The sequence below is a fragment of the Coptis chinensis genome, chromosome 8, assembly GCF_015680905.1.
Source record: "Coptis chinensis isolate HL-2020 chromosome 8, ASM1568090v1, whole genome shotgun sequence".
In the NCBI taxonomy this organism is placed as follows: domain Eukaryota; kingdom Viridiplantae; phylum Streptophyta; class Magnoliopsida; order Ranunculales; family Ranunculaceae; genus Coptis; species Coptis chinensis.
In genome coordinates this window covers 63,537,409-63,560,576 of record NC_141463.1, presented here as the reverse complement: position 1 = coordinate 63,560,576, position 23,168 = coordinate 63,537,409, and the positions used below count along the sequence as shown (strand labels likewise).

At 36.0% G+C, this 23,168-nt stretch overlaps 4 protein-coding genes, 1 long non-coding RNA gene and 1 pseudogene across 5 annotated transcripts; 4 read left to right on the top strand and 2 right to left on the bottom strand.

The window, feature by feature from the left end:
- Positions 1-589: 589 nt before the first annotated feature.
- LOC147482379 (vacuolar protein sorting-associated protein 24 homolog 1-like) lies at positions 590-3,565 on the top strand. The gene is made up of 6 exons (XM_086581110.1): positions 590-821; positions 902-978; positions 1,493-1,595; positions 2,107-2,228; positions 2,911-3,108; positions 3,199-3,565. Exons 1-6 carry the CDS (start codon positions 710-712, stop codon positions 3,277-3,279), a joined length of 693 nt encoding a protein of 230 aa, XP_086437236.1. The 5' UTR covers positions 590-709; the 3' UTR covers positions 3,280-3,565.
- An 835-nt stretch (positions 3,566-4,400) lies between these two features.
- Positions 4,401-8,521, top strand: LOC147482378 (serine carboxypeptidase-like). The gene is made up of 9 exons (XM_086581109.1): positions 4,401-4,932; positions 5,666-5,834; positions 6,071-6,190; positions 6,669-6,812; positions 6,905-7,055; positions 7,281-7,369; positions 7,455-7,713; positions 7,827-7,960; positions 8,069-8,521. The coding sequence occupies exons 1-9, from the start codon at positions 4,604-4,606 to the stop codon at positions 8,195-8,197; spliced, it is 1,524 nt and encodes a 507-aa protein (XP_086437235.1). The 5' UTR covers positions 4,401-4,603; the 3' UTR covers positions 8,198-8,521.
- Positions 8,522-8,914: 393 nt separating this feature from the next.
- Positions 8,915-10,227, top strand: LOC147482377 (protein IWS1 homolog 1 pseudogene; annotated as a pseudogene).
- A 1,819-nt stretch (positions 10,228-12,046) lies between these two features.
- On the bottom strand, positions 12,047-12,535 carry LOC147482376 (outer envelope membrane protein 7). Its single transcript, XM_086581108.1, has one exon. The coding sequence runs from the start codon at positions 12,436-12,438 to the stop codon at positions 12,229-12,231; it is 210 nt and encodes a 69-aa protein (XP_086437234.1). The 5' UTR covers positions 12,439-12,535; the 3' UTR covers positions 12,047-12,228.
- A 568-nt stretch (positions 12,536-13,103) lies between these two features.
- Positions 13,104-17,013, top strand: LOC147482375 (serine carboxypeptidase-like). Its single transcript, XM_086581107.1, has 9 exons — positions 13,104-13,489; positions 14,102-14,270; positions 14,608-14,727; positions 15,128-15,271; positions 15,359-15,509; positions 15,940-16,028; positions 16,116-16,374; positions 16,502-16,635; positions 16,731-17,013. The coding sequence occupies exons 1-9, from the start codon at positions 13,191-13,193 to the stop codon at positions 16,863-16,865; spliced, it is 1,500 nt and encodes a 499-aa protein (XP_086437233.1). The 5' UTR covers positions 13,104-13,190; the 3' UTR covers positions 16,866-17,013.
- On the bottom strand, positions 16,895-18,942 carry LOC147482374 (uncharacterized). The gene is made up of 2 exons (XR_015206569.1): positions 18,689-18,942; positions 16,895-17,233 (listed from the first exon to the last, which is right to left on the bottom strand). It is a non-coding gene; the product is annotated as an uncharacterized LOC147482374 (long non-coding RNA).
- Positions 18,943-23,168: the final 4,226 nt, after the last annotated feature.

The window sequence follows — 23,168 nt, the reverse complement described above, 5'->3', positions numbered from 1 at the left end:
TATTTGGTATTATCAAATAAATGTATGAAGAAAGACATACTATCTTTGATTGCGGAAGAAACCCAATCGAGGAACAGAGTCTCAAGGATATCCGGATTTAGTGTTTGGAAACAAAAAGCCTACGAATTGTCTTGGATGAAGGCTTGGTTGAGACATTCGATTATTTGTGGGAGAACTCAATTGGAAGAGAGAGAACGATGGTGAGATTATTTCATTTTACGTTTTGCAAATGAGGGGAAGTAAAGTAAAAGTGGAAGAGAGATGGTTGGTTTCTCGATTTTAATTTCATAAAAGTATTTATTTGGACAATCAATCTTTGGGTAAGTCGCATGAACAATTGAATAGGGGCGTATAGTTGATTTCCCACCTGAATTTACACATACGTCCTTAAGTCACTATATAATCTTAAGGGTATAGATGGTAGTAAATTTTGAAATGACTAAGTAGTCCTTCTTAAAGGCATTGAATAATTGATTTTAATATTTTATGAAGGGTATTTCATGGTAGAAAAAAGTTGGTCCAATTTAAATGTCCATGTTAATTATGGTATACTCTACTAATTGAGATAAGGTTGGGTTAACATCATATAAATATATTTTCAAAGGAGGAATCTCGAAAAACAAAAAAAAAAAAAAAAATTCCACTTGAAAAAAGTTTTCAAAAGAGAACATTTCAGTCTTTGCCTTGAAAACCGAAAAAGATTGGAGAGATGGAGAAGGTGAAGAACATGTTATTGCCAAAACCAAACCCACAACAACAACTCAGAGATTGGCAAAGAAAGCTCAGACAAGAGTGCCGTAACATTGAAAGACAAATTCGAGGTAAAGTTTGTTTTTTTTTTTTGGTAAATTGAGTAGTTGGCGTTAAAATTTGAGATGGGTATGTTTTTTTGGTTGGTTAGATGTGCAGAAAGAAGAGAAGAGTGTACAGAAAGCAATTAGGGATGCTGCTAAGAGAAACGACATGGTCTCGGCTAAGGTAGAAAGAATTTTAGTCATTTGTAGAGTTGGTTATGGGCAAAAAAGGAAAATTATTGAGCAAAAATATAAGAAAAAACCCAGACAAAATTGGATAGTTGAAATGGTAGAATGTGAGTTTCCTAATCCAGTAATTTGCTCCTGTCATTGATTATAAGTTAATTATTAGTTTATTACTATTATCTTTCTTGGTTGTCTACATTATAGTTGAGTATAACTCTTTCTATTCATCTAAGATTATAATTTTAGATGAGTATCCAATATGTAGCTACCAAAGGTAGAATATCCAGTGATAACACTCTCCCAAGTCGTGTCAACTCATTGGATCTTTGATTCTTTGTCCATGCTTGAATAAATGGACCGGATCGTCTAGGGGTAAGAATCATCTTTAACAGATTAAAAATATCAATGATCATCCACTTGAAGCCATTGTTTCCTACTTTCCTTGATAAAATATGTGCTCATTCAAAAAGAAAGTAGTAGTCATCTCTTCCTGTTTTTGAAATTCTATTCAGGCTCTTGCTAAGGAAATTGTTACATCAAGAAGAGCTGTGAACCGTCTTCATGAGAATAAGGCACAAATGAATTCCATCTCAATGCACTTAGGAGAAAGCATTGGTATGTTTCTTTAAGTAGTAATCTGATATTTATTTGAGCACGCGTCCATCTAATGATGAACAAGTTTGTGGTACTGTTATCACTCATTATGTATAACTAATATGGCATCTGGATAGGAATCAAAGTTTTACATAATATGTGCATATGTTCATTGGCAATCTACTTTAGGATAAATAAAACGATACTCTTAGTTTTACTTTGTGCTATTGCTTTATTAATTGATATAAGGAATTATGAATGTATTTGGTTTTCGGCATATCATATTTTATTGCTTGCTTACATTCATTTCAATTCTCTCTGCTTCCTGCTGGAGTATCTTTTGTTTATTATGTAAAGAATTTCGCTTTTAAGAGATCAGTTCCATTGTTTGTTTTTTATGAGATTGAACTGTGTTAAATTTTTAGAAGTCTTTCTATTTAGTGGTACCAAAATTGAAAAGTAAAACAAGGGAAAGGAAAGGAAAGGAAACTTAGCTGAAGTGTACATAATTTGTAATTGTTTTGTATTGCAGCAATAGCACGGACTGTAGGTCATATATCCAAGAGTGCTGAAGTCATGAAGCTTGTAAATAATCTGATGAAGGCTCCACAAATGGCTGTAACAATGCAAGAATTCAGCAAAGAGATGACCAAGGTATATATTTTTCATGCCTTAAGTTGTTCTAGACTTTTTTCATCTCAACTGTAATCTGTTATGTTATTTATACATGATTTGTCCTTTCAAATTTGCAATTAGTATATTGCTAATGCGAATTAAAGGTAACTGATACCACTTTTGTGTCATGTGCTGTGTTATTATCCTTTGGTGCCATTGAAAACTTTATCCTTGTTGCCATACAAGTGAAATGTTGCAAACAACTAACTAGTTTCAGAACAAGATAGAGTTAACAAGCATACTGAGATTCCGCAAATGGTTCTACAGTATCTCTGTGAATGGCAAAATAATTCTCCTATTCTCCTTGGTGTTCATTTTTTATTGAAAAAATGTCCAACTCTTTTTGTTTCCCTGTTTTCATGAGGTCCTCAGGACACCTTACCCTTTCTATCTCATGGTGTTTGTGTTGGTAAACAAGTAGGGGACGCCATATGATTCACTTTCATTGTTTCATATGCTTTATTTTCGCCTAATGAGTAAACCACATGATGCTTTTCTCTTGTTCAACCAGATTGGTCCTTAGTAGCCACTAGAGAAGAGTTTAAAGAAACATAAGGCGGTATATGCCTTGGAGTTTCAACTTAAATTGACTGGTGGCAGTGTAAATTGTTTTGGTCTAAATTAATTGCTAGTCATAATTGGTAGTCATACGATTTTGTAGGCAGGAGTGATTGAAGAAATGGTGAATGATGCCGTGGACGGTGCTTTGGACTCGGAGGATATAGAAGAGGAGACTGAGGAAGAAGTTGACAAGGTTTTAACTGAAATTGCTGGTGAGACTGCTGCACAACTTCCGGTCGCAGCCAGGAAAGAGAAAACAAAGCAAACTATACGGACGACAGCAACAACTTCACAACAGGTATATCTAACATGTTGCATGGATTTTGCGCATTTCTTTCTGTTGGGAAACTAGGATAACATAGCAATATCTTGTATGTGAATATGACAGGAAGACGCTATAGCTGAGGGTGCTGATGATGAGGAAGAACTCGAAGAGATACGAGCCAGGCTGGCTAAAGTGAGGTCATAAATTTGATGAGTTACTTTTAATTGAGGCAATTGTTAGTTGAGGTGACGATGTCTCAGCTTTTGAGATCACAACAACTCCATCCCAGCCTACATGAAGATAAGATGGTGTGATGTCTGCATTATTATTGATAACTACTTGCCTCCTATGTTGCCTTTTTTCTGAAATATTAATGTACATACGACTCATTGTAGCATTGGCATTTTCAAAACACGTGGAGACCCCCGTTGTCAGAGAATGTAACAATAATAAAAGATTACCGGAAATATAAGCAGTATCACGGACTGAATGAGGTATTCCTGGCCGATTTGTTTATATAATTATCATTTACATCTGTTGAAACTTTGAACACTTTAGTCTTTAGGTACCCATTGTCGCAGACCAACACAGCTCCATGACATTATTAATTTATGCCCATGTGTTTCTTTTTAGGAAAAGAAAGATAAATAAATTACATGAATTATTTACTCCACAGATTTGGAGTCATTTACACTGTTGAATTGATTTTTTGAGACGCATAAAAACAATTAATTCAGATTACTTATGTCACTATTGGTTCTGCTCATACTTTTCGTGAGTCAGGATTCAGGAAGAAACAAGAAGGAGCCAGATTTCTTGGAATAAAGCAACTTAATCTTATTTTCTTCCAATTCTTGAATTGATACAGATATATTGGAGCAGATTGTAACAACATCCCGTGGCTTTCTCGCTATCATTATCTCTTTGCATCTCTTGAACTTCTCTAATAATTACACAGCGTGTCATGTACTTCTATACTAACAGTGGTAGTAAAGGTCTATTCCAAGTTCCATAATTTCCTTCCTCTCATGTTTGGATCACTTTTTTACTTCTTGTGCTGCATAAGAATCAATAAATGCTCCATATAAGCAAACAATAATCGATGTACATCCATTTGAACCTTCTAGTAGCTTCAATAATTTTGATTATTGATTATATTTTGCGTACAAGATTGAAATGGTGATCTTGTAGTCCATGACTCCATGTTACCTAGTTAAATTAAGAAGCCTTGAATTCTGACGTTCTTAACTACTGGTCTTGTCGACTACTCCCGCCAAAAAAAGCAAGGGAATGCATACAACAGCCAGTCTTCACTAAAAAGATTCATTTCATAAACACCAACAAAAAGGAAAAGAAAATTGCATCAAGTCTTCCTTTATTGCTTCAACTCTTATTTCTTTATTGCTTCTAAGCTTCCTTTAATCACATTTTCACTCAACCTCTCATTGCGTCATCTGTAACAGAATCTTCTCTATAAAATCTCCATAACTACAAAACTTTCTAAGTCTCAAGACACCAAGAACAAGAAATGGTGAAAAACATGTCTGTCCTCATTCTTTCTTCTCTTCTTCTAGTACTTTTCTTTGAAGTGTCTTTGGCAACGGTTTCCAATGATGATCATCTTTCTTTGAATGCGAAGTTTCCATCAAGAGAAGCAGAGAAACTAATTAGACAACTTAATCTCTTTCCTAAAGATGCTCAAGAAGTGAAAGTGTCTTCTGAAGAAGCTGTTCCCAAGGAGAAGAAGATTGTCGAGAAACGGTTTAAGTTTCCTAATCTAGAGGATTCTGGAGTTTCAGTTGAAGATCTTGGTCATCATGCTGGGTATTATAAACTTCAACATTCTCATAATGCAAGGTACTGTACTTTTAACCCATTCCTTTTGTCATAATGTAAGGGATCTCCTTATTGTGTTTGTTAATCTAGTGTTCTTTGGTTTGATTTGTAATTGATGATTAATGGTGGATACAATTAATCCCCATCATTCAAAACCTAACTAAAGAGATTGGATTTCGAGTAATTGATATTGCAACGAATACGATCTTTTTTACTGTGAAGTCAAAAGACTACAACCTGGGATGCAATGTGCTATTGAGAACTTAGTAACCATATCATGCTTCAGGGGGTGCCACACTCACACCACTGCAATGAATGTTGTGAGCTTTTTCGAATTAGCACTACAATCTGGAATCACTGAAGTGTCAATTAGTATGTCTCAGAATCTCAGATACAATGTGAACCATGTTAATAGGCAATAAATTTAGGCAAGACAATATCTGAAAGCCATTTGATGCATGCACTAAGAATATATGCTGGAATGACTGGTCGACTGGATGAGCCTTGCTAGAAGCTCTGTAGCTTTAGATAATCGTGAGTCTTTAAAAAGATTCAAGTTCAGAAGTCACTGCATGGGAATGAGTAACAGATGACCAGATGTGATGGATGTTGGTACATTTGTTATACCGTATTATCTTGCTGGAATTTGGATTATCTCTGCAGTATTTGTTTCCTAGACTAGATGCTGTACAGATTGTATCATTCCTGTGTTTCATATATTTTCCTGAGTTGCCATGTCCCATGAATTTTGTAGGATGTTTTACTTCTTCTTTGAATCACGAAACAGCAAAAAGGATCCTTTGGTTATATGGCTGACTGGAGGCCCAGGATGTAGTAGTGAATTGGCTGTTTTCTATGAAAATGGACCTTTCACCATTGTGAAGAACATGTCTCTCTTGTGGAACAACTATGGTTGGGATAAGGTATGATTATTTCTGTCTAATTTCCTGGTTCACTTTATCTGCTGGGCATACTGTAGAATAAATGATAGTAAGGATTCAGGGCATAGAAAGTAGGTTCTTGATAAAGTAGAGATCCTTCCCTGTTTTTCTCTTAAAAAATCAGTCGCTGAAAAGATCTATCAAGCATACATCCATGTAATGCATTGTGATAGTCCTGTACACCAACAGTCTCAACATAATTTCTACTCGTTATGCAGGCATCAAACCTTTTGTATGTCGACCAGCCCACTGGAACTGGTTTCAGTTATAGTTCTGATAAGCGCGACCTTCGCCACAATGAAAAGGGTGTTAGTAATGATTTATACGACTTCTTGCAGGTTTGTTTCCCATACTTATTATGAATTATTATGATATCACTGAAACTGCAGTTATAGTTCTTTATATTATTCAATTATTGTGATATCACTGAAACTGCAGTCAATAAAGAGAATTCTCATTCTGATCAAAGTTTCAAACTGCAGAAATGAATTATAAGTTCAAACAGCATATTTGCTGTTGCAAGGCTGTTGGTGTTTTCTCAATAATTGTCATTAAATTATCAAAGCTTTGCTGCTTGGGCTCTGAATGACTATATAGTTGATTGGTTTCATATTTTTACCCTGTTTATTCATGAAGTTCCTGATCGATTTATTTCAGATTCCTCAAAATTCTTAAAAAATTCCATACTCGAGCACGTGAAACTGTCTTTTGGTCTATAACCTACAATAATATAACGTGCGACACATTGAACTGTTTCAAAGATGATAGCAAATATAAATATCAAATTCTGAGTGTTCTGTTCCTTACCTGTGTCAGGCTTTTTTTGCTGAGCATCCTGAGTATGTTGAGAACGAATTCTACATAACCGGAGAGTCTTATGCTGGGCACTATATTCCTGCCTTTGCCGCTCGAGTTAACCTTGGAAACAAAGCTAAGGAAGGTATTCACATAAACCTGAAGGTATGTATGTATTTGATTCTACCTGATGTATATTATTATATCAAGTTTGTTCCACTTTCTTTATAGTAATTATGTTGAAATTGGTCAAGTAGGGATTTGCTATTGGCAATGGACTCACTGATCCTGCAGTCCAATATAAAGCCTACACAGATTACGCGTTAGATATGGGAATCATTCAGAAATCTGATTATACAAGTATAAACAAGATGCTTCCAGCATGCGAGTTAGCGATTAAATTGTGTGGTAACTCTTCTTACTTCAGTGCTACTATGAGTTTCACTTGTCCTTGAAGTCTCATCCTTGCTCACGATCATATTGCCATTAGTTTGATATAACTACATACAGCTTTTTTGTATTTTCATTCATCTTTCAATTGGTAATATTTGTTAAGGTCACTTGTGGATCAGATTTAATTTAATTCTGTTGCTTCCATGTTACCACTGTCTGACAGTGAAAAAACTGTTTCAGGCACCAACGGGAGAACAGCCTGCATGGCTTCTTATGTCGTTTGTACTACCATATTCAATAAGATCATGGGGATTGCAGGAGATAAAAATGTAACACATTTATGTCCATTATGGTTTTTACTGATTCCAAAGATTTCCATCATTCATGAGTACTCACAAAATATTCCATTTGCAGTACTATGATATCAGAAAGAAATGTGAGGGCAGTCTCTGCTATGATTTCTCAAACATGGAAAAATTCCTGAATCAGAAGTCAGTCAGAGAATCACTTGGTGTAGGCGAGATTGATTTCGTATCTTGTAGCCCTACTGTATATGAAGCCATGCTGATGGACTGGATGCGGAATCTAGAAGCTGGAATCCCTGCTCTCCTAGAGGATGGAATCAAGATGCTCATATATGCTGGAGAGTATGATCTCATATGCAACTGGCTTGGTAAGTTTCTTTTTTTTTTTTTTTTTTTCTGTCCAAGGTTCACTTCCCTCAGCTGTTTCTAAAGTTGTATTCATAGTTATGTATGTCTGAGTGTGTATCTGTAATATGAGCAGGAAACTCAAGGTGGGTTCATGCCATGGAATGGTCTGGTCAGAAAGAGTTTGTTGGATCACCCACCATTCCATTTCTAGTGGATGGTAAAGAAGCCGGACAACTGAAAAGCCACGGTCCTGTCAGTTTCCTTAAGGTCCTCATCTTTAAAAACCTAGTTATGATTAAACACCTTTTTTCTAACTTAGTATTTAAAAAGGTAGGAAATGTCTTGATCGATACTAATTTCTTCGACTTCAAACAGGTCCATGATGCTGGTCATATGGTTCCAATGGATCAGCCTAAGGCTGCCTTGGAGATGCTGAAAAGGTGGACTACGGACAAACTTACTGCAGATGTTGCTGACTCTAAATATTGTGTTGCAGATGTATAGATCGTTTTGGTTATCACTCAGTTTCCTACTCTGTGTCGTGCACCTTTAAATATGGATTGATACTCCAGATTTTTCCTTTGTCTGTTTTTTGTCCTCCCTCCGGTGTTGTATTGCGCTCTTGAATCGGATAAAGGATTTGCAGTGGTGTCATCAAATGGGTAGTTGTTTTACGTACACCAGAAGTTAATAAGAGTATGTTTTTACTGAAAGTTTGGATCTGATTCTTGTGTATGTTATTATGTTTGTAATGATCGTCTAATCTTGGAACACAAAAGCACTGATAAAAGTGTAGGGGATTTCAAATAAATATAATTCAGTGTGAAATTCTTGGCTAGAAATGTGATATAGAGTTAAATATTACATCGTAATTAAATGTTATGGTGGTATGAAGTATGGAGTAATGTAAGTGCAAGTTCATGCTTCCCAAGAAGCTGGATATCCAGATAGTACGTTGTGTATAATCTTCCTCTTTGTTTGACATAATATGCAACCAAAACACACTTGTGGTTCGGGTTTCAAAGTGGATCTATTTTAGTAAGCACGAAAACATTAATAAAGAGATAGAAAATAGAAATAGAAACTCTCGCACCCTTGCGCCGCAAGAAAACAACGGACTCAAAACATTAATAAAGAGATAGAAAATAGAAATAGAAACTCTCGCACCCTTGCGCCGCAAGAAAACAACGGACTCTCCCTCTATAAATATATATTTCTCAGTTCTCTCATTACTATTTCTCATCTATTCTTCTAGGGTTTGCTTACTTTCACATAATCAAGTGATTTTCTGTTTGTTCTTCAGCAAGAGTAAGTAGGTATTTGCAGTTGTAAACTTTGGGGGGCTTGCAAATGGGTGAGACAACTCCAACTTCCACCACCAAACGGCTTATAGTGAGATTAAAACTTGGGAAGAAGAGTGTGAACAATGGTAATCCTCAAGAAGAAAATGGTTCGGTTAAGGATGCTTATGAGCGTGTGAAGCCGTCGTCAAACAAGGGTTCCATTGATCATAGAAAAAGAGGTAAAGAAGAGGATGAAGAAATAAAGGATCTATTTAACATGGGTAAGAAACAAAAAAGAGTTGAGAAGACGGCTGGGGAGATAGCTTTGTGGGTGGAGAAAGTGATGGCCGAGCTTGAACTTGCAGTCGAAGAAGATGGAGAATTGAACAGAAAGTCGATGCCTGCTGTGAATAAACTTATGAAGCTACCACTACTAAAGCAACTTCTTTCAAAGAAACAGTACCAACTTGAGTTCTTAGATCATGGAGTGTTGGCGCTTCTAAAATATTGGCTTGAACCCTTACCCGATGGAAGTCTACCCAACATCGCCATCCGAACTGCGATACTGGAGATATTATCTGATTATCCAGTAGGTCTAGAGGAATCCCATAGAAGGGAGGAACTGAGGAAAAGTGGCATTGGCAAGGTTATTATGTTTCTCTCCAAGTATAACGAAGAGAGTACTGGAAACAGAATGCTTGCGCGGAATCTGGTTTACAAGTGGAGTCGGTTCATATTCTGTAATAGTACACGGTATGATGACATGATACATGATGATAATGAGGAAAGACTACTCTACAAGAAGCCAGTGAAAAGACCAGCAACCGGACCTGCTAGATTGGAATACAGAGATGATGATCTTGGCTTGGCTAATTTCCAGCAGAGGCGAAAATCTAGCCAACCTTCCTCAACGCAATACGTTGTGAGGCCAGAAGCATTGCCACTGGACTTTGTTGACCGTCCTGAATCCAAGATAAACCCAGCAGAATTTCGAGCAAGGGCAGCACAAATGGTCCATGACCAGATGCGCCTCAGAGTGGGTAAGAAGCTGCAGAATTTGAAAGCTAAAAACAAAAGGCCGCTTCAAGCTATGAAGCTCAGCGTTGAAGGTCGGCGCAGCTTGCTTTGCATCTAATTAGACAATTTAGGAAATCTGTACTTTCTGATCATGCTGGAAAAAAATGTTGTAAGCAACCTTCATTGGATCAATTTATATACAGTTCTGTTTTATCAACTTAAATTTGTCTTCAGTAAAGTTTGATGTATCTTTAATATCTTTGAACAGGTTCAGATCAACACTAGAACTGATTTATATATATATATATATATATATATATATATATATATATATATATATATATGTTTTATTTTTCAAATGAAGTTTATTATTCCTCTGAGATAGGTCCCTTTCAGCTAAGCAAAGTGCATTCTTTGTCTAAAAGTTATTCATATATCATATTCGGCCGATCATATTAATATCCCCTCATAACTATTACCACTGCACTGCTGCAACTGTGAAACATACTATGTTGCTTAAATTTGTGATGAGGGAAACCTGACTGATTTCCCCCCAGAAGTGCTGAGTGTTGGGACTTTACGGCATGGAAAGCATTTCCGCCATGAGACCTAATCCTGAAGATGCTTGTTGTCAGATTACGGATCGGAACATCTATTGTTGTCAGAGTTCTGCACTGAACCGTTCTGCTTGTCGTCAGCTGATATATGGATACGATGACCCATCACTGAGTATAACATATAAGCTAAGCAGTTAGGCATGGTGGAAGCTGATACCACAAGTAATCCTCAAGTCATGCTTTGCAAATCACCAGAGTCTTTTGGAAGTATTTTCTTACTTGCAAACTTTATTTGAAAAGGTAACCATTTGCCTGTAGAAAGGCATGCAGAATTCAGAAAGATAATATAATAGAGGCATGTGAAATTCCAACCAGCACTCGTCCCATAGCTTATCCTCTACAGTCTACACCTAAGTCTAACGCAGAGGAAGAAACAAACTGAATGGTTCCCAAGGATCTCTATGGTATAACGGTGTTCATCATTCCATATGTAAAGATTATAATGTCATAGCTTAAGAACGACAACCCAGACTCTGTACAAAAAATACCAAGCATTATAGCTTCTGCAAAACGCGTACACATTCAATAGTTACAAATTGATGAATTCTGTAGTCTGTACCAGTAATGAAGTATACATGTTGTGCAACAGAGTAAGACATGTCATGGTGGCCAGTATAGCTAGTTTCTTATGTCGTTTGCAAAGCTATATTCAATAACATCATGGGGCTTGATGGACATAAAAAAGTAGCATATCTACGTTCTTTCTGGCCTTTACTGATTCTAAAAATCTTCAACATTCACAAGTACTCACAAAATATTCCACTTGGAGTACTATGACATGAGAAAGAAATGTGAGGGTACCCTCTGCTCTGGTTTCTCAGACACTGAATATTCCTGAATCAGAAATGATGGTTTTAATGTAGCCGTGCCGTAGGGCGACCCAACTGCTTATAAAGCCAAGCTAATGGACTGGATCTAAAGTTGGTATTCCTGCTCTCCTTGAGAATGGTACAAGAGTATTATCTCATATGCAACTGGCTTGGTTAGTTTCTTTTATTTGTCCAAGGTTACTTCCCTCAGCTATTTACTGATTATATTCATTTAGGTATATATCTATATGAGCAGTAAACGCAAGGTGGGTTCACGCAATGGAATGGTTTGGTCAGAAGGAGTTTGTCGGATCATTTAAAGTTCCCTTTCTAGTGGATGGTAAAGAAGCAGGATAACTGGAGGTCCTCTGTTCTCCCTAAATACTTAGCTTCTAGATAGGTAATGGCCTCTATTCTAACTTATTTTGTAATTTGTAAATGCAAGCAATGAGTTGAAACAAAAATACAAGAAATCTCATAGCAGAATCTATTAACATGTTATAAAACACTTGAGCTGGTAAAGCTGCAATCAACAACACAAATAATTCAATAATGGTATACCATATTCCTAGCAACACTCATCCAAGGAATGGGGAGGGGGAAGTACAATTTTAGCTCAGTAGAGACTAGAGAGTAACACATTGTAATAGTTTATAAAGTATGAAAATGTGATATACAGCAAGCAACAATATTTATAGAATTTGATTCTCACCATAGTTGTACATAAAAACAAGCTTTCAAAATACCAAGAAAACATTAATAATTTGACAATACACTTTTCACTCGATTAGCCTCCAATTGGATCATGCCTAGGCTTCAGGTTGGGGTTGACCATCGGGGTTGGGGTTGAGAGGGGCATGAATGGAATTGTCACGATCATCGGGATCATAATTTGGATCAAGAGATCGATCGATGGCTTCCCTTCCTTTATCAAGACACGGCTTGCAAGCAATTTCCATAGTGATCCAACCAAGAATTAATCCAGCTATTGCTATCACCGAGGCTGTAACGGCACCCATTCTTGCTCTCAAAGAGGACAAATATTTTATTGGTTCGAGCCACGTGTTTAGGAGTGTGTTGGGCTATTTACATTATTTTTCATGTGAAATGTGACAAAATTGATTGATGAAACCATCTAACCAAAAGGACCACGTGTTTGATCAGTTTAAGGTTGGCTGGAATATTTATTCTTCATTCACTGATCAAATTAAAACTACAAGTTGTATAATATAGAATGATGTTGAAAGGCAATGCTGTTTAGCAATACAGAGTGACAGACAACACAATATTCCTGTGATTAGTTTCAGGAATAATGCTAATTATACTGTTGCGTATACAACACAAAGTTATATATATATGGTTATAACCATCTTATGCTTTACACTTCTCTAAGCTCTCTCTTTCTCTAACTACCTTATTGGTTTCACTTATAAGCAAAGCAACGCGTGAATAACATCTCTATTTACTATTAATATATACAAGAATCAAGCTTCTATGCTCCTTAGTGACAACATACAATTTTGATTGGTTTTAATCCATACCATCTAGAAAACTCTTGTTAAAATCAGATGGCTGGAGATATCTGCTTATTTAAGATGCCACAAAAGACATATTGCATGCATCATTTTCGTAAGTAGTTTCTCTACTTTAGACTATAATCACATTTCTTGCCTCACTGACCAAATTCACACTTCTCCTTTTCCTCACTATATAATGACCAACATCATACCAAACTTTTTTGCCATTTGTCATACAAAGAAGAACAACTGAGATGGAGAGAAATCTAATAGTGGTCATACTTTTGTTTCTTGTTTCAATTGCTTTATCATCTGCAGCTAATAGTTCTAGTAAACATGGCCTTCGAAATTCCCCATATGGAGTAGCAGACAAACTTATAAAACAACTCAATCTCTTGCCACAAGATGCACAAGTAGTAAATATATCGTCCACTAAGTCGATTATTGTTGAGAAAAGTTTCAGATTCCCAGGTTTGATTGGTTCTGGAGCTTCGGTTGAAGAGCTTGGTCATCGTGCTGGATACTACAGGATTAAGCATTCTCATGCTGCAAGGTACATATGTAGTAGGCCTGTGTGGATTTTTTCCAGTTTTTCCTAAAACGCAGTTAGGAGTTTCTAATATAGGACTTCTGCCTATAAGTGACAGAATTGAAAAGTCTATGGCTCCATCTGTAACTCAGTAAGCATTAAAACCATCGTTACAGCGATCTAATCAGCATGAAGTTACTGAATTCAGTATTTCAAGGCATAAGGGAAGTAATTTCAAAATGAATGTAAGGTTCATAATAATCAAAGAATGAGAAAACACATCGTTCTCAGGGGAGATATGTCTATTTACTTTTCCTACAAGAATTCAATAATCTGATAAATGCAGCAGAGGTTGTTTAAGACTTTAAGGTGCAGATCTAGTTCCAACTTACTTCATCCATATTGGCCGCATATATTGCATTTATACATCTTCCGCCCTCCCCTCATATCTACCGTGTGCCTTGGAACCTCCGCTATGTGTTCTCACTAGATAAATTTTGAGTAGCTTAATTAATGATACATAAAGATTCTTATCCTCTGTTAGTTATAGCATAAACTGCTTTCTTTCAGCCCATTGGCTCAACTATTTTGCCCAAGGATAAATCTCATATTAATGATCATATGTGCTATCTGTAGGATGTTCTACTTTTTCTTTGAATCTCGAAACAACAAGAAGGATCCTGTTGTTATATGGTTGACTGGAGGACCAGGATGCAGCAGTGAATTGGCTGTTTTCTATGAAAATGGACCTTTTACGATTGCAGACAACATGTCTCTTGTATGGAACGACTATGGTTGGGACAAGGTATTGCGAAAAGGCGTATCCTCCTTTTTCATTTCTCATGGATAAAGAGATGGATCATTTTAAACAATCAGGCATGATTGTTTTGACTTTAAATAAAGCCTACACAAGGAAAAGAGTCATGTACGTAACCTGCAATGTGCTACTTGTTTGATTAGCTTATATTGCATAGTTACATACGATTCCACATATGTTGCATGGTTTTACAAGGAGTATTGCAGAGGAGTATTAGTTATTCCGATCCTATCTGTATTATGCTTCGTCTTCAAGGTCTTCCGACCATGTCCAATTTGAACAAGGAAAGCCTGATTATGTTGATATGTTATCTTGGTATTGTCAGGCATCAAACTTAATATACGTCGACCAGCCTATTGGAACCGGCTTTAGCTACAGTTCTGATAAGCGGGACTTTCGCCATAACGAAGAGGGAGTTAGCAACGATCTATATGACTTTTTGCAGGTATATTAATCCATCTACCATAAATCTGTCCTAGTTTCTGGATACCAACTTTATCATCTCAAGTATTCGATCTTTTCACATGAGAAAGTAGACACTTCAGAGATGAATTGCTTAATTAAAACTATAAGACATTACAAAAGAGTAATAAGATACCTTGAAATCACAAATTTTAAAAGTGGAAATTAGATTTTTCTAGTTTACTGTTTTTTATTATTATTATTTCCTCTGTATTTTATCTAGTAGCAAGTAAATGGTTGCATGCCTTCAGAAATTATGTTGGTATAGAATTTGTTTACTGTGTCTCATAAAAAACAACAGAGGGAAAAGAAGGTCGTGTTTTCAATAGATATTGGTATGAAAGCTTGCATGAATGATTATACTTTTTTGTTTATTATGTTAGGCATTTTTTGCTGAGCATCCTCAATTTGCTGAAAATGACTTTTACATTACTGGAGAATCATATGCCGGCCACTATATTCCCGCGTTTGCTTCTCGAGTTAATCAAGGAAACAAAGTGAAAGAAGGGATTCATATAAATCTGAAGGTACTTCTCTTATGATTAATTAATTATGAATTTGTTGTTGTCACTTCCAGTCTTGGACCTACATAACCAAATTATGTGGCCAAACAGGGATTCGCCATTGGCAATGGACTTACTGATCCAGCAGTTCAGTACAAGGCTTACACAGATTATGCCTTACAAATGAAAATTATCCAAGAGTCAGAATACAAAAGTATTAATGGGATGGTTCCAGAATGCGAGCGGACAATAGAACTATGTGGTCAGTCTACCCCACTTTCTTAATACTACTCCCACTAATTATAATTCTCAGACTTATAATTCTCATAATTCAGAGACATCATTGTAGGTGTAGTGTTTTGAAGTCCTAGATGTTTGTCCATTTCAAGATACATCATTTATGAGGATGGGATTTGGTCTTTGACACCAGTTCATTTTTATTTTTTTGAGTTCATCTGAGACGGTAAGATTTTAGAAGGGTCTCCTCCATAGCCTAGCATCCAAACTGATCTTTGACACCAGTTCATTTTTATTTTTTTGAGTTCATCTGAGACAGTAAGATTTTAGAAGGGTCTCCTCCATAACCTAGCATCCAAACTGATCTCTCTGCGAATGTATATAGAAAGCTTTCTTCTATATCTTTCACTATGATTATGTTAGACTTGTTGATTACTCTTGAAGTGTTACTGCAGCGAAAAATGGTGGAGATGATTGCATCATATCATATGATGCTTGCACTTCAATCTTTAATAAGATCTTGAACATAGCTGGGAATGTCAATGTAAGTAAGCATGTGCACTTATCCTTTTTGTCAGACTTTTGACAATTGGTGACAGTACAACAAGCTTGATATTGTGTCTGTATGCAGTACTATGATATTAGAAAGAAATGTGAAGGGAACCTCTGCTATGATTTTTCGAATATGGAGGAATTCTTGAATCAAAAGTCTGTTAGGGAAGCTCTTGGAGTTGGGAATATAGAATTTGTGTCATGCAGCCCAGCAGTTTACGAAGCAATGCAGATGGACTGGATGAAAGATTTGGAACTTGGTATCCCAGGACTTCTCAAGGACGGAATCAAATCTCTCATATATGCTGGGGAATACGATCTAATCTGCAATTGGCTTGGTAAGATTCTATCATTAATTATAGCAATGCGCATTCATGAGTTTGATCTAAGCCCCATAAATCAGTAGAGAAGATAGGTCTATGCATGTATCATCATTTGAATGTCTACTTGTTTACATATGCGCAGGAAACTCAAGGTGGGTTCATGCCATGGAGTGGTATGGTCAGAAAGAGTTTGCAGGAAAGCCCACTGTCCCATTTATGGTAGATGGTGCAGAAGCAGGAGTACTAAAAAGTTCTGGTCCTCTAAGTTTCCTCAAGGTCTTCTTCCCTTTTTGTGTTTGACACCCTATTGATATGTTGTTAAGACATACTAACTGCCTACTCATTTTAACAAATTACCTAACATCCAACAGGTACACAATGCTGGTCACATGGTTCCAATGGATCAGCCCAAGGCTGCACTGGAGATGCTGAGGAGTTGGACTCAAAATAAACTTGGTGAATCTGCTACAAACATAGCAAAAGAAGACGTGCCTGAAGAAATGTAAATGGAATTTATTTTGCAATGACTCTCATAAGTCCTAACAATATTTTCATTGGATCAAATGGACAACCATATAACACGGCCTGTTTTTTCAAATTCATATGTAAATACCATAAATTATGATCAGTATAAGTGGTTAGACTCTGTTTTCATATGAAGTCTATGTTAAGTTGAATATCATACTTACCGAGCTTACAAATAAAAATGTATTAGGATCTTTAACACTTACTACCCTAAGCTGGTATCTATCCCGCTATATGGAAGCCATGAGCCCATGACCAGAGCAACACACATATATACTAGAATACTGCACTGCAGTGGGCGTGAGCGGAGAAGAAGTGAGAACCAACAATGACTACTGCAGGTTTACAGCTGCAAGTTAACACATATAACAACACTAATGAAGATTAACAACGAAGGGCAAGGAAACATAAACAATCTTCAAAAAAAAACCCTACAAAAGCAATTAGTTAAATCCAAATAAAAACAAACAACATATAGTGAAAACCCAAATTTGACTACATTTCCACCAATAACAGTATGAGTAATGGAAACGAAATAAGAAACCTGGATAAAGTAAAAGATTCATTTTGGCTGATCATCAGCATCCCATTCATCTCAATAAGAACTTAAACCCTCAAAAAGTTCAGATAAGCAACCATCATGACAGATTTTTTTTTTTTTTTTGAATGGCAAGCAGGGTTTTTGAGAGGTCCCTTAACCCTTTTTTATTCATAATAAAATCATAGCTCGGTTACATTCTTACATATTCTTTGCCCATGGCATCATCATATATAATCTTTTTTACATCCTCTGAAAAAGAACTAAGATTAAATTCTATATAACTAACAGCAGGTATGGTAGATGCTACCATCATGACAGATATGTGAAACTACAATACTCCAGAGAGAAAACTATATCAAACAACCTTTTTGTACCAAGTAAAAATTTAGAAAACAAATTTAATAATCATATGATAGTGAAGTTTCCTTCCTAGTTGTCTACAACTCTATAGCATAGCCAACAGTTTGAATAGAAATGTAAACCCAATAATTATTTAGCAAAAGCAAAATATAAATACAATCTTACAATGTATGGTTTGCATGTACGTGTGGAAGAAAGAAAGAAAGAAAACATGTGAATTAAGAATGAGAAAAGTGAATGAGGAGCAGAATGCGAGAACAAATCTTACAAGTTTACGGTTTGCACAAAGAACTACAACTTATTTTACAGTGAACTTCTTCTTCGCTGATGAGGTTATGCTTTAAATAGAAATACTTGTAGAGATTCAATTAATGAAGTGTTTCTGCAATTTAACTTTATGTATTAAGTTTATTCTATACCAATCTTCATTTGCAATTATGTAAATGGGTATGATAAGTTAAAAGTAGTAATGACTGGTGAAAGAAATTAATAAGCATGCAATGAAACTACAATTATTTATAATGAACTCTGCCAGTTTATAACGAAAAAGTAATCACTGGTTTAGTACCATTAAACAATGAAACTTAGAATAAAACAATTGCAGAAATCTAAGGGAATAAAAATTAATTTAGATAGACTATAAGAAACCCGATAACTAAAACAACTGCCACGTGAATTGCAATTCAGAGATTCAGAGAACAACACAAATGAAACCCAATGAAGGACCAGAATCCAGTATGACACAAAGACGCAGAAAGAAGACATAGTTGAACCATGCATAATCTATCAATTTTAACTTTATTGTAAAAATACAAAGCATAGCATGTAGAGCATTGTATCCATATGAATAATGTGTCCACAACAAATTGATGATGGTATGCATCAATGAAAGAAAGAATGAACCTTTGAGTTTTGAGAATAACAGTGTATTCTTGTTTCTTCTTCATAAGGAAATCAGGAAAGTAGTTACGATGTTGAGAAGTATATTTTGGTTTATATTTGAAAAGACTTTCAAGCGTATAACTGCTTTGTTTTTGCAGTTGAAGGAATTACCCTTGTAATTAAAGGCACCCTAAATTAGAGATTAGAGATTTTCATAACCCAAACTCGTTGAACCAGAAACGGTTGATTTTTCTGCAGGGAAAGAGACCGACCACTAGGTAAATTTTTCCCTTTGACTGAGGTTTTATTAAGTAGAAAAATCAAAATTAACAGCACGAGATTTATTGAGATATTTATGCCAATATCTCGAGTTTTTAAAAAATTAAAACGAACATGTTTATAAGTACAATATTTGCCTACTACGTCGCCCCCTCTTGAAATTTTGAAATTTTCTTTGAAATTTCAATTTTTCGAGAAGCAATTAAACCAAATAACGGATATGAAAACTATCGGGCCCAAACAAACACCCGATCCAATATTTCAAAAAAAAAATAAATTTAAACATCTTTAGCTTCTTCAGTACACTTCCCAAATACATAATTTAATTTTTAGCTTCTTCATCCAAACGCCTCCAAACAAAAAAAAACTCTGGTTTTCTTCTTCTTTAACTTTCCAGAACTCATCTCTCTTGCAATCCATAAGGTATGCTCTTTCATCCTGCACTTTATTAATCTTTCTAACACATGCATTGATATACTTGCTTTATTTTGTTTTAGTTTTATTTGCTTACATTTGAATCACTTAATTTTGCATGTCTGCGTGTACTAATGCCTATGTAATGACATATATTACTACTTTGAACTTCCAAACATATAAAAGTTTGAATCTTTTTATTCCTACCTTAGTTTTTATCTTTTTGTTTGTTCTGGCTTGACTATCAGCATGTATCACAATATTCCCTATATCACTTTATTCTGATACAATTCTATTCATCTGTATCTCTAATGACTTATATCGGCCTTGCCGATACTACAATACTATGCAGCTAATAACATTATAAATATTGAAATGCCGATATTAAAAATACCTTTGTCCCTCCTTTTTTGTGTATAGTCATCTCAATGGCCAGTGAAGATATCATCTCTGATGCTAGTCTCCCTTCTGAGGATACCATATCGGATAGCATTCTTTCTGACGATAGACCTTTTAGTCATAACTTCGCTTCGACTTCGAGCAATAACTCTCGGCCCTTTATTACCTGGAACCTATCTTATGTTGTAGAAGGTATTCCATGCCATCCTTTTGCAACCACTGATTCTGAATCTGAACGTGATACCATAGAAGATACCAGCCGATGGAGATCTGGTCTTTGCAATTTCTTTATTAAACGACCCAATCTATCGTTAGTTCAAACCGCCTATCAAATTCCTTCTTCACTTTATCGACAACACTATGCTGGTACTTGGGCTTTTACTCAATGCCAGAGCGGTACGAAAAATGGAATCATTATTATCGCTTGACTCTTTTCTTTGGTGCGAGATTTTCTCTATCCACCCTTGATCGTGAAGTACTGAACCATTTAAATATTTCTCCTGGTCAGGGTACTGGTAATTTCTGGCGGCTGATGTTTGTATGTAATTATTATAACAACCACCTTTCTCCCGATAACTGCTGATTGTATTAGGTTATCCGATATTCTTATGCACTATAGATTCTATGAAAAGATTATCGGATACTTTTATCCCAAAAAACATACCCATCGAAACATTAAGGGTATTCTTAGAAAAAACCGCAATAGCGACAAACAGTGAACCCAATATCCTATTGTTGTTTAAGGTAACTAGGAAAGTTCCGATAGACCAGCAAATCCCCCTTTGAAACATCAAGTCTTCAACCCCACAGGTATGTCCTTCCCTTTCCTTTGTTTTCCTTCTTCAGCCCTCAGAATCCTTTATCTAATTTCCCTCTCATGTGCGTCTTTTAAGTACTTCTACCTCATTTTGCCAAAGCTCGTGGCAATTCTGACAGAGTATTGAGGCTTTTAAAAGGAACTGAAGCCGGTGTTGATATTAAAACGGGTGCCGATAAAGAAGGGAATCCCAGAGTTACTGTTCATCTGCCCGATATCTCCCATTATCGGACACCTCTTTATGTTCTCAAACATCGAGCTCTTCAAAAAATGGGTCAGTCGCCAACTCCCCCTCACTCTCCTTTAAACGACTCCTCAGACGATTTACCCTTTATTATATCCTCCTTTGCCTTGCAGCGAATTGCCTCCCACACTTCCCAAAATCTTCTATGATTATCTAGATAACACTTGTACCATGACTCCCAATCTTTTCCCTGATATTAAAAAAGAAGTTCCTAATTTTTATGAATATCCGATATTGGAAAATATATTTAATCAACATATTTTATTGTACACAGATATGGCTCCTCGAATGCCGATGAATGCCAACGCTGGTCATTATTTATCTGAGAAAGGGAAAAAGAAAACACCAAATCCCTCCTCCAAAACCCCTGCTGCTGATAAACAACCTGCTCCCCCTTCCATCCCTACTAATCCTCCTACTGCTCCTAAAAATCATCCTCCCTCTGCATCCCAACCCAATACCTCCAATCCCCCTCCAACTACTAATGCCTCTTCTAAAAAAAGAAAAACTCCCCATGGGGTGAAAGTAGTCTTCCCGATGGTCAACACCTTCACTCCTTTTCATCCACCGATGCTCATGAAATTTTTAAACCTGAATTTTACCTTGCTGATGGCAGCCCTATCCCTTTAACTGCCTCTCTTTTTGAAGATACTCATAAGACTGAACTAGGTGTTGCTTTAGCCAGCAGCTCTATTCTTCCGAAAGACAAAATTTGCTCTCAACATTGACTCCTCGAGCTTTACTTACCGAGTATTTCGACCATATGGAGAAGGTACTTATATCTTGTCTTCTTTTATTTCATACCAATTTCGTCTTTTTACTTTGTACTTATCTACTTTGGATATTCTTATAGGCGAAAGCACTTGCCATCGCACAATTTGATCTGCTTCATAAGCAAGAATGCGAAATTAGGCGATTAGAAAAACCCCACGACTACCCAATGATTAGAATTGACCGATTATCCCAAGAAATTCGTCCGATTAGAATTCGAAGGAAATCGTCAACTAACAGCTGCTATGAAGCAACAATGAGAAAGCCGAAAACGTTATCTCGATAAAGAGGTTTATCATGCGAACTTTTGAAGAAAATGATTGATGATTTTCTTTTGCCGAAAAGACAAAGAAGTCGCGGAGGGCCTCACGAAGGCTGGCGATCTTTGAATTCAATAATGTCATGGCGGTATTGTTAATTCCCTTGGCGATAAGTTTGGATATCTGCAAGCCTTTTGTTCCCCGTAACATCCTTAGGGAAAACAATATGCTTCGGATGATGAAGATGAAGATGCAAATACCGTGGCTGATACCACCCCGGAGCTTCCACCTGATGCTACTCTAACTACCGAGGCCATCTTATCTGATGTTGATGCACTTCTGAACAATCCTCTTTAAACTATCCTCCTTTTGCTTCAAAGCCATAATTTCCTAACACTATATATTTATGGATTGTTCTAAATTCTTAGTTCCATTGATCTTTTGTTTTTGATACTTCACCATTATTTGTAATTTTCCCATATTCGCATTATATCGGCGATACTTAGAATTAAACTAGAAAGAAAATGCAATTTTCGATATCCTCAACTAAAATAATAGTATCAGCGACACTTAGAATTAAACCAGAAAGAAAATACCATTTTCGATATCCTCAATTAACATAATAGTATCGGCGATACTTAGAATTAAATCAAAAAGAAAATACAATTTTTGATATCCTCAACTAACATAATAGTATCGGCAATACTTAGAATTAAACCAGAAAGAAAATACCATTTTCGATATCCTCAATTAAAATAATAGTATCGACGATACTTAGAATTAAATCAGAAAAGAAAAATACCATTTTCGATATCCTCAACTAAAATAATAGTATCGACGATACTTAGAATTAAATCAGAAAGAAAATACCATTTTCGATATCCTCAACTAAAATAATAGTATCGGCGATACTTAGAATTAAATCAGAAAGAAAATACCATTTTCGATATCCTTAACTAAAATAATAGTATTGGCGATACTTAGAATTAAATCAGAAAGAAAATACCATTTTCGATATCCTCAACTAACATAATAGTATCGGCGATACTTAGAATTAAATCAGAAAGAAAATACCATTTTCGATATCCTCAACTAATATAATCGTATCGGTGATACTTAGAATCAAACTAGTCTGCCAATTTATTTTTATCAAAGCACTACCACATACCTTTATTATCAAATGATCTTCCATGATTCCTTCTCTACAGATATCTTGCTCGATAGCTATGATCTTTTTACGCCTGATATCTACTTTTGTTTTTGATATCAGGACTTTTTGACAATACGCCTGAAATCAACATTTCTGCCAATCCCAGG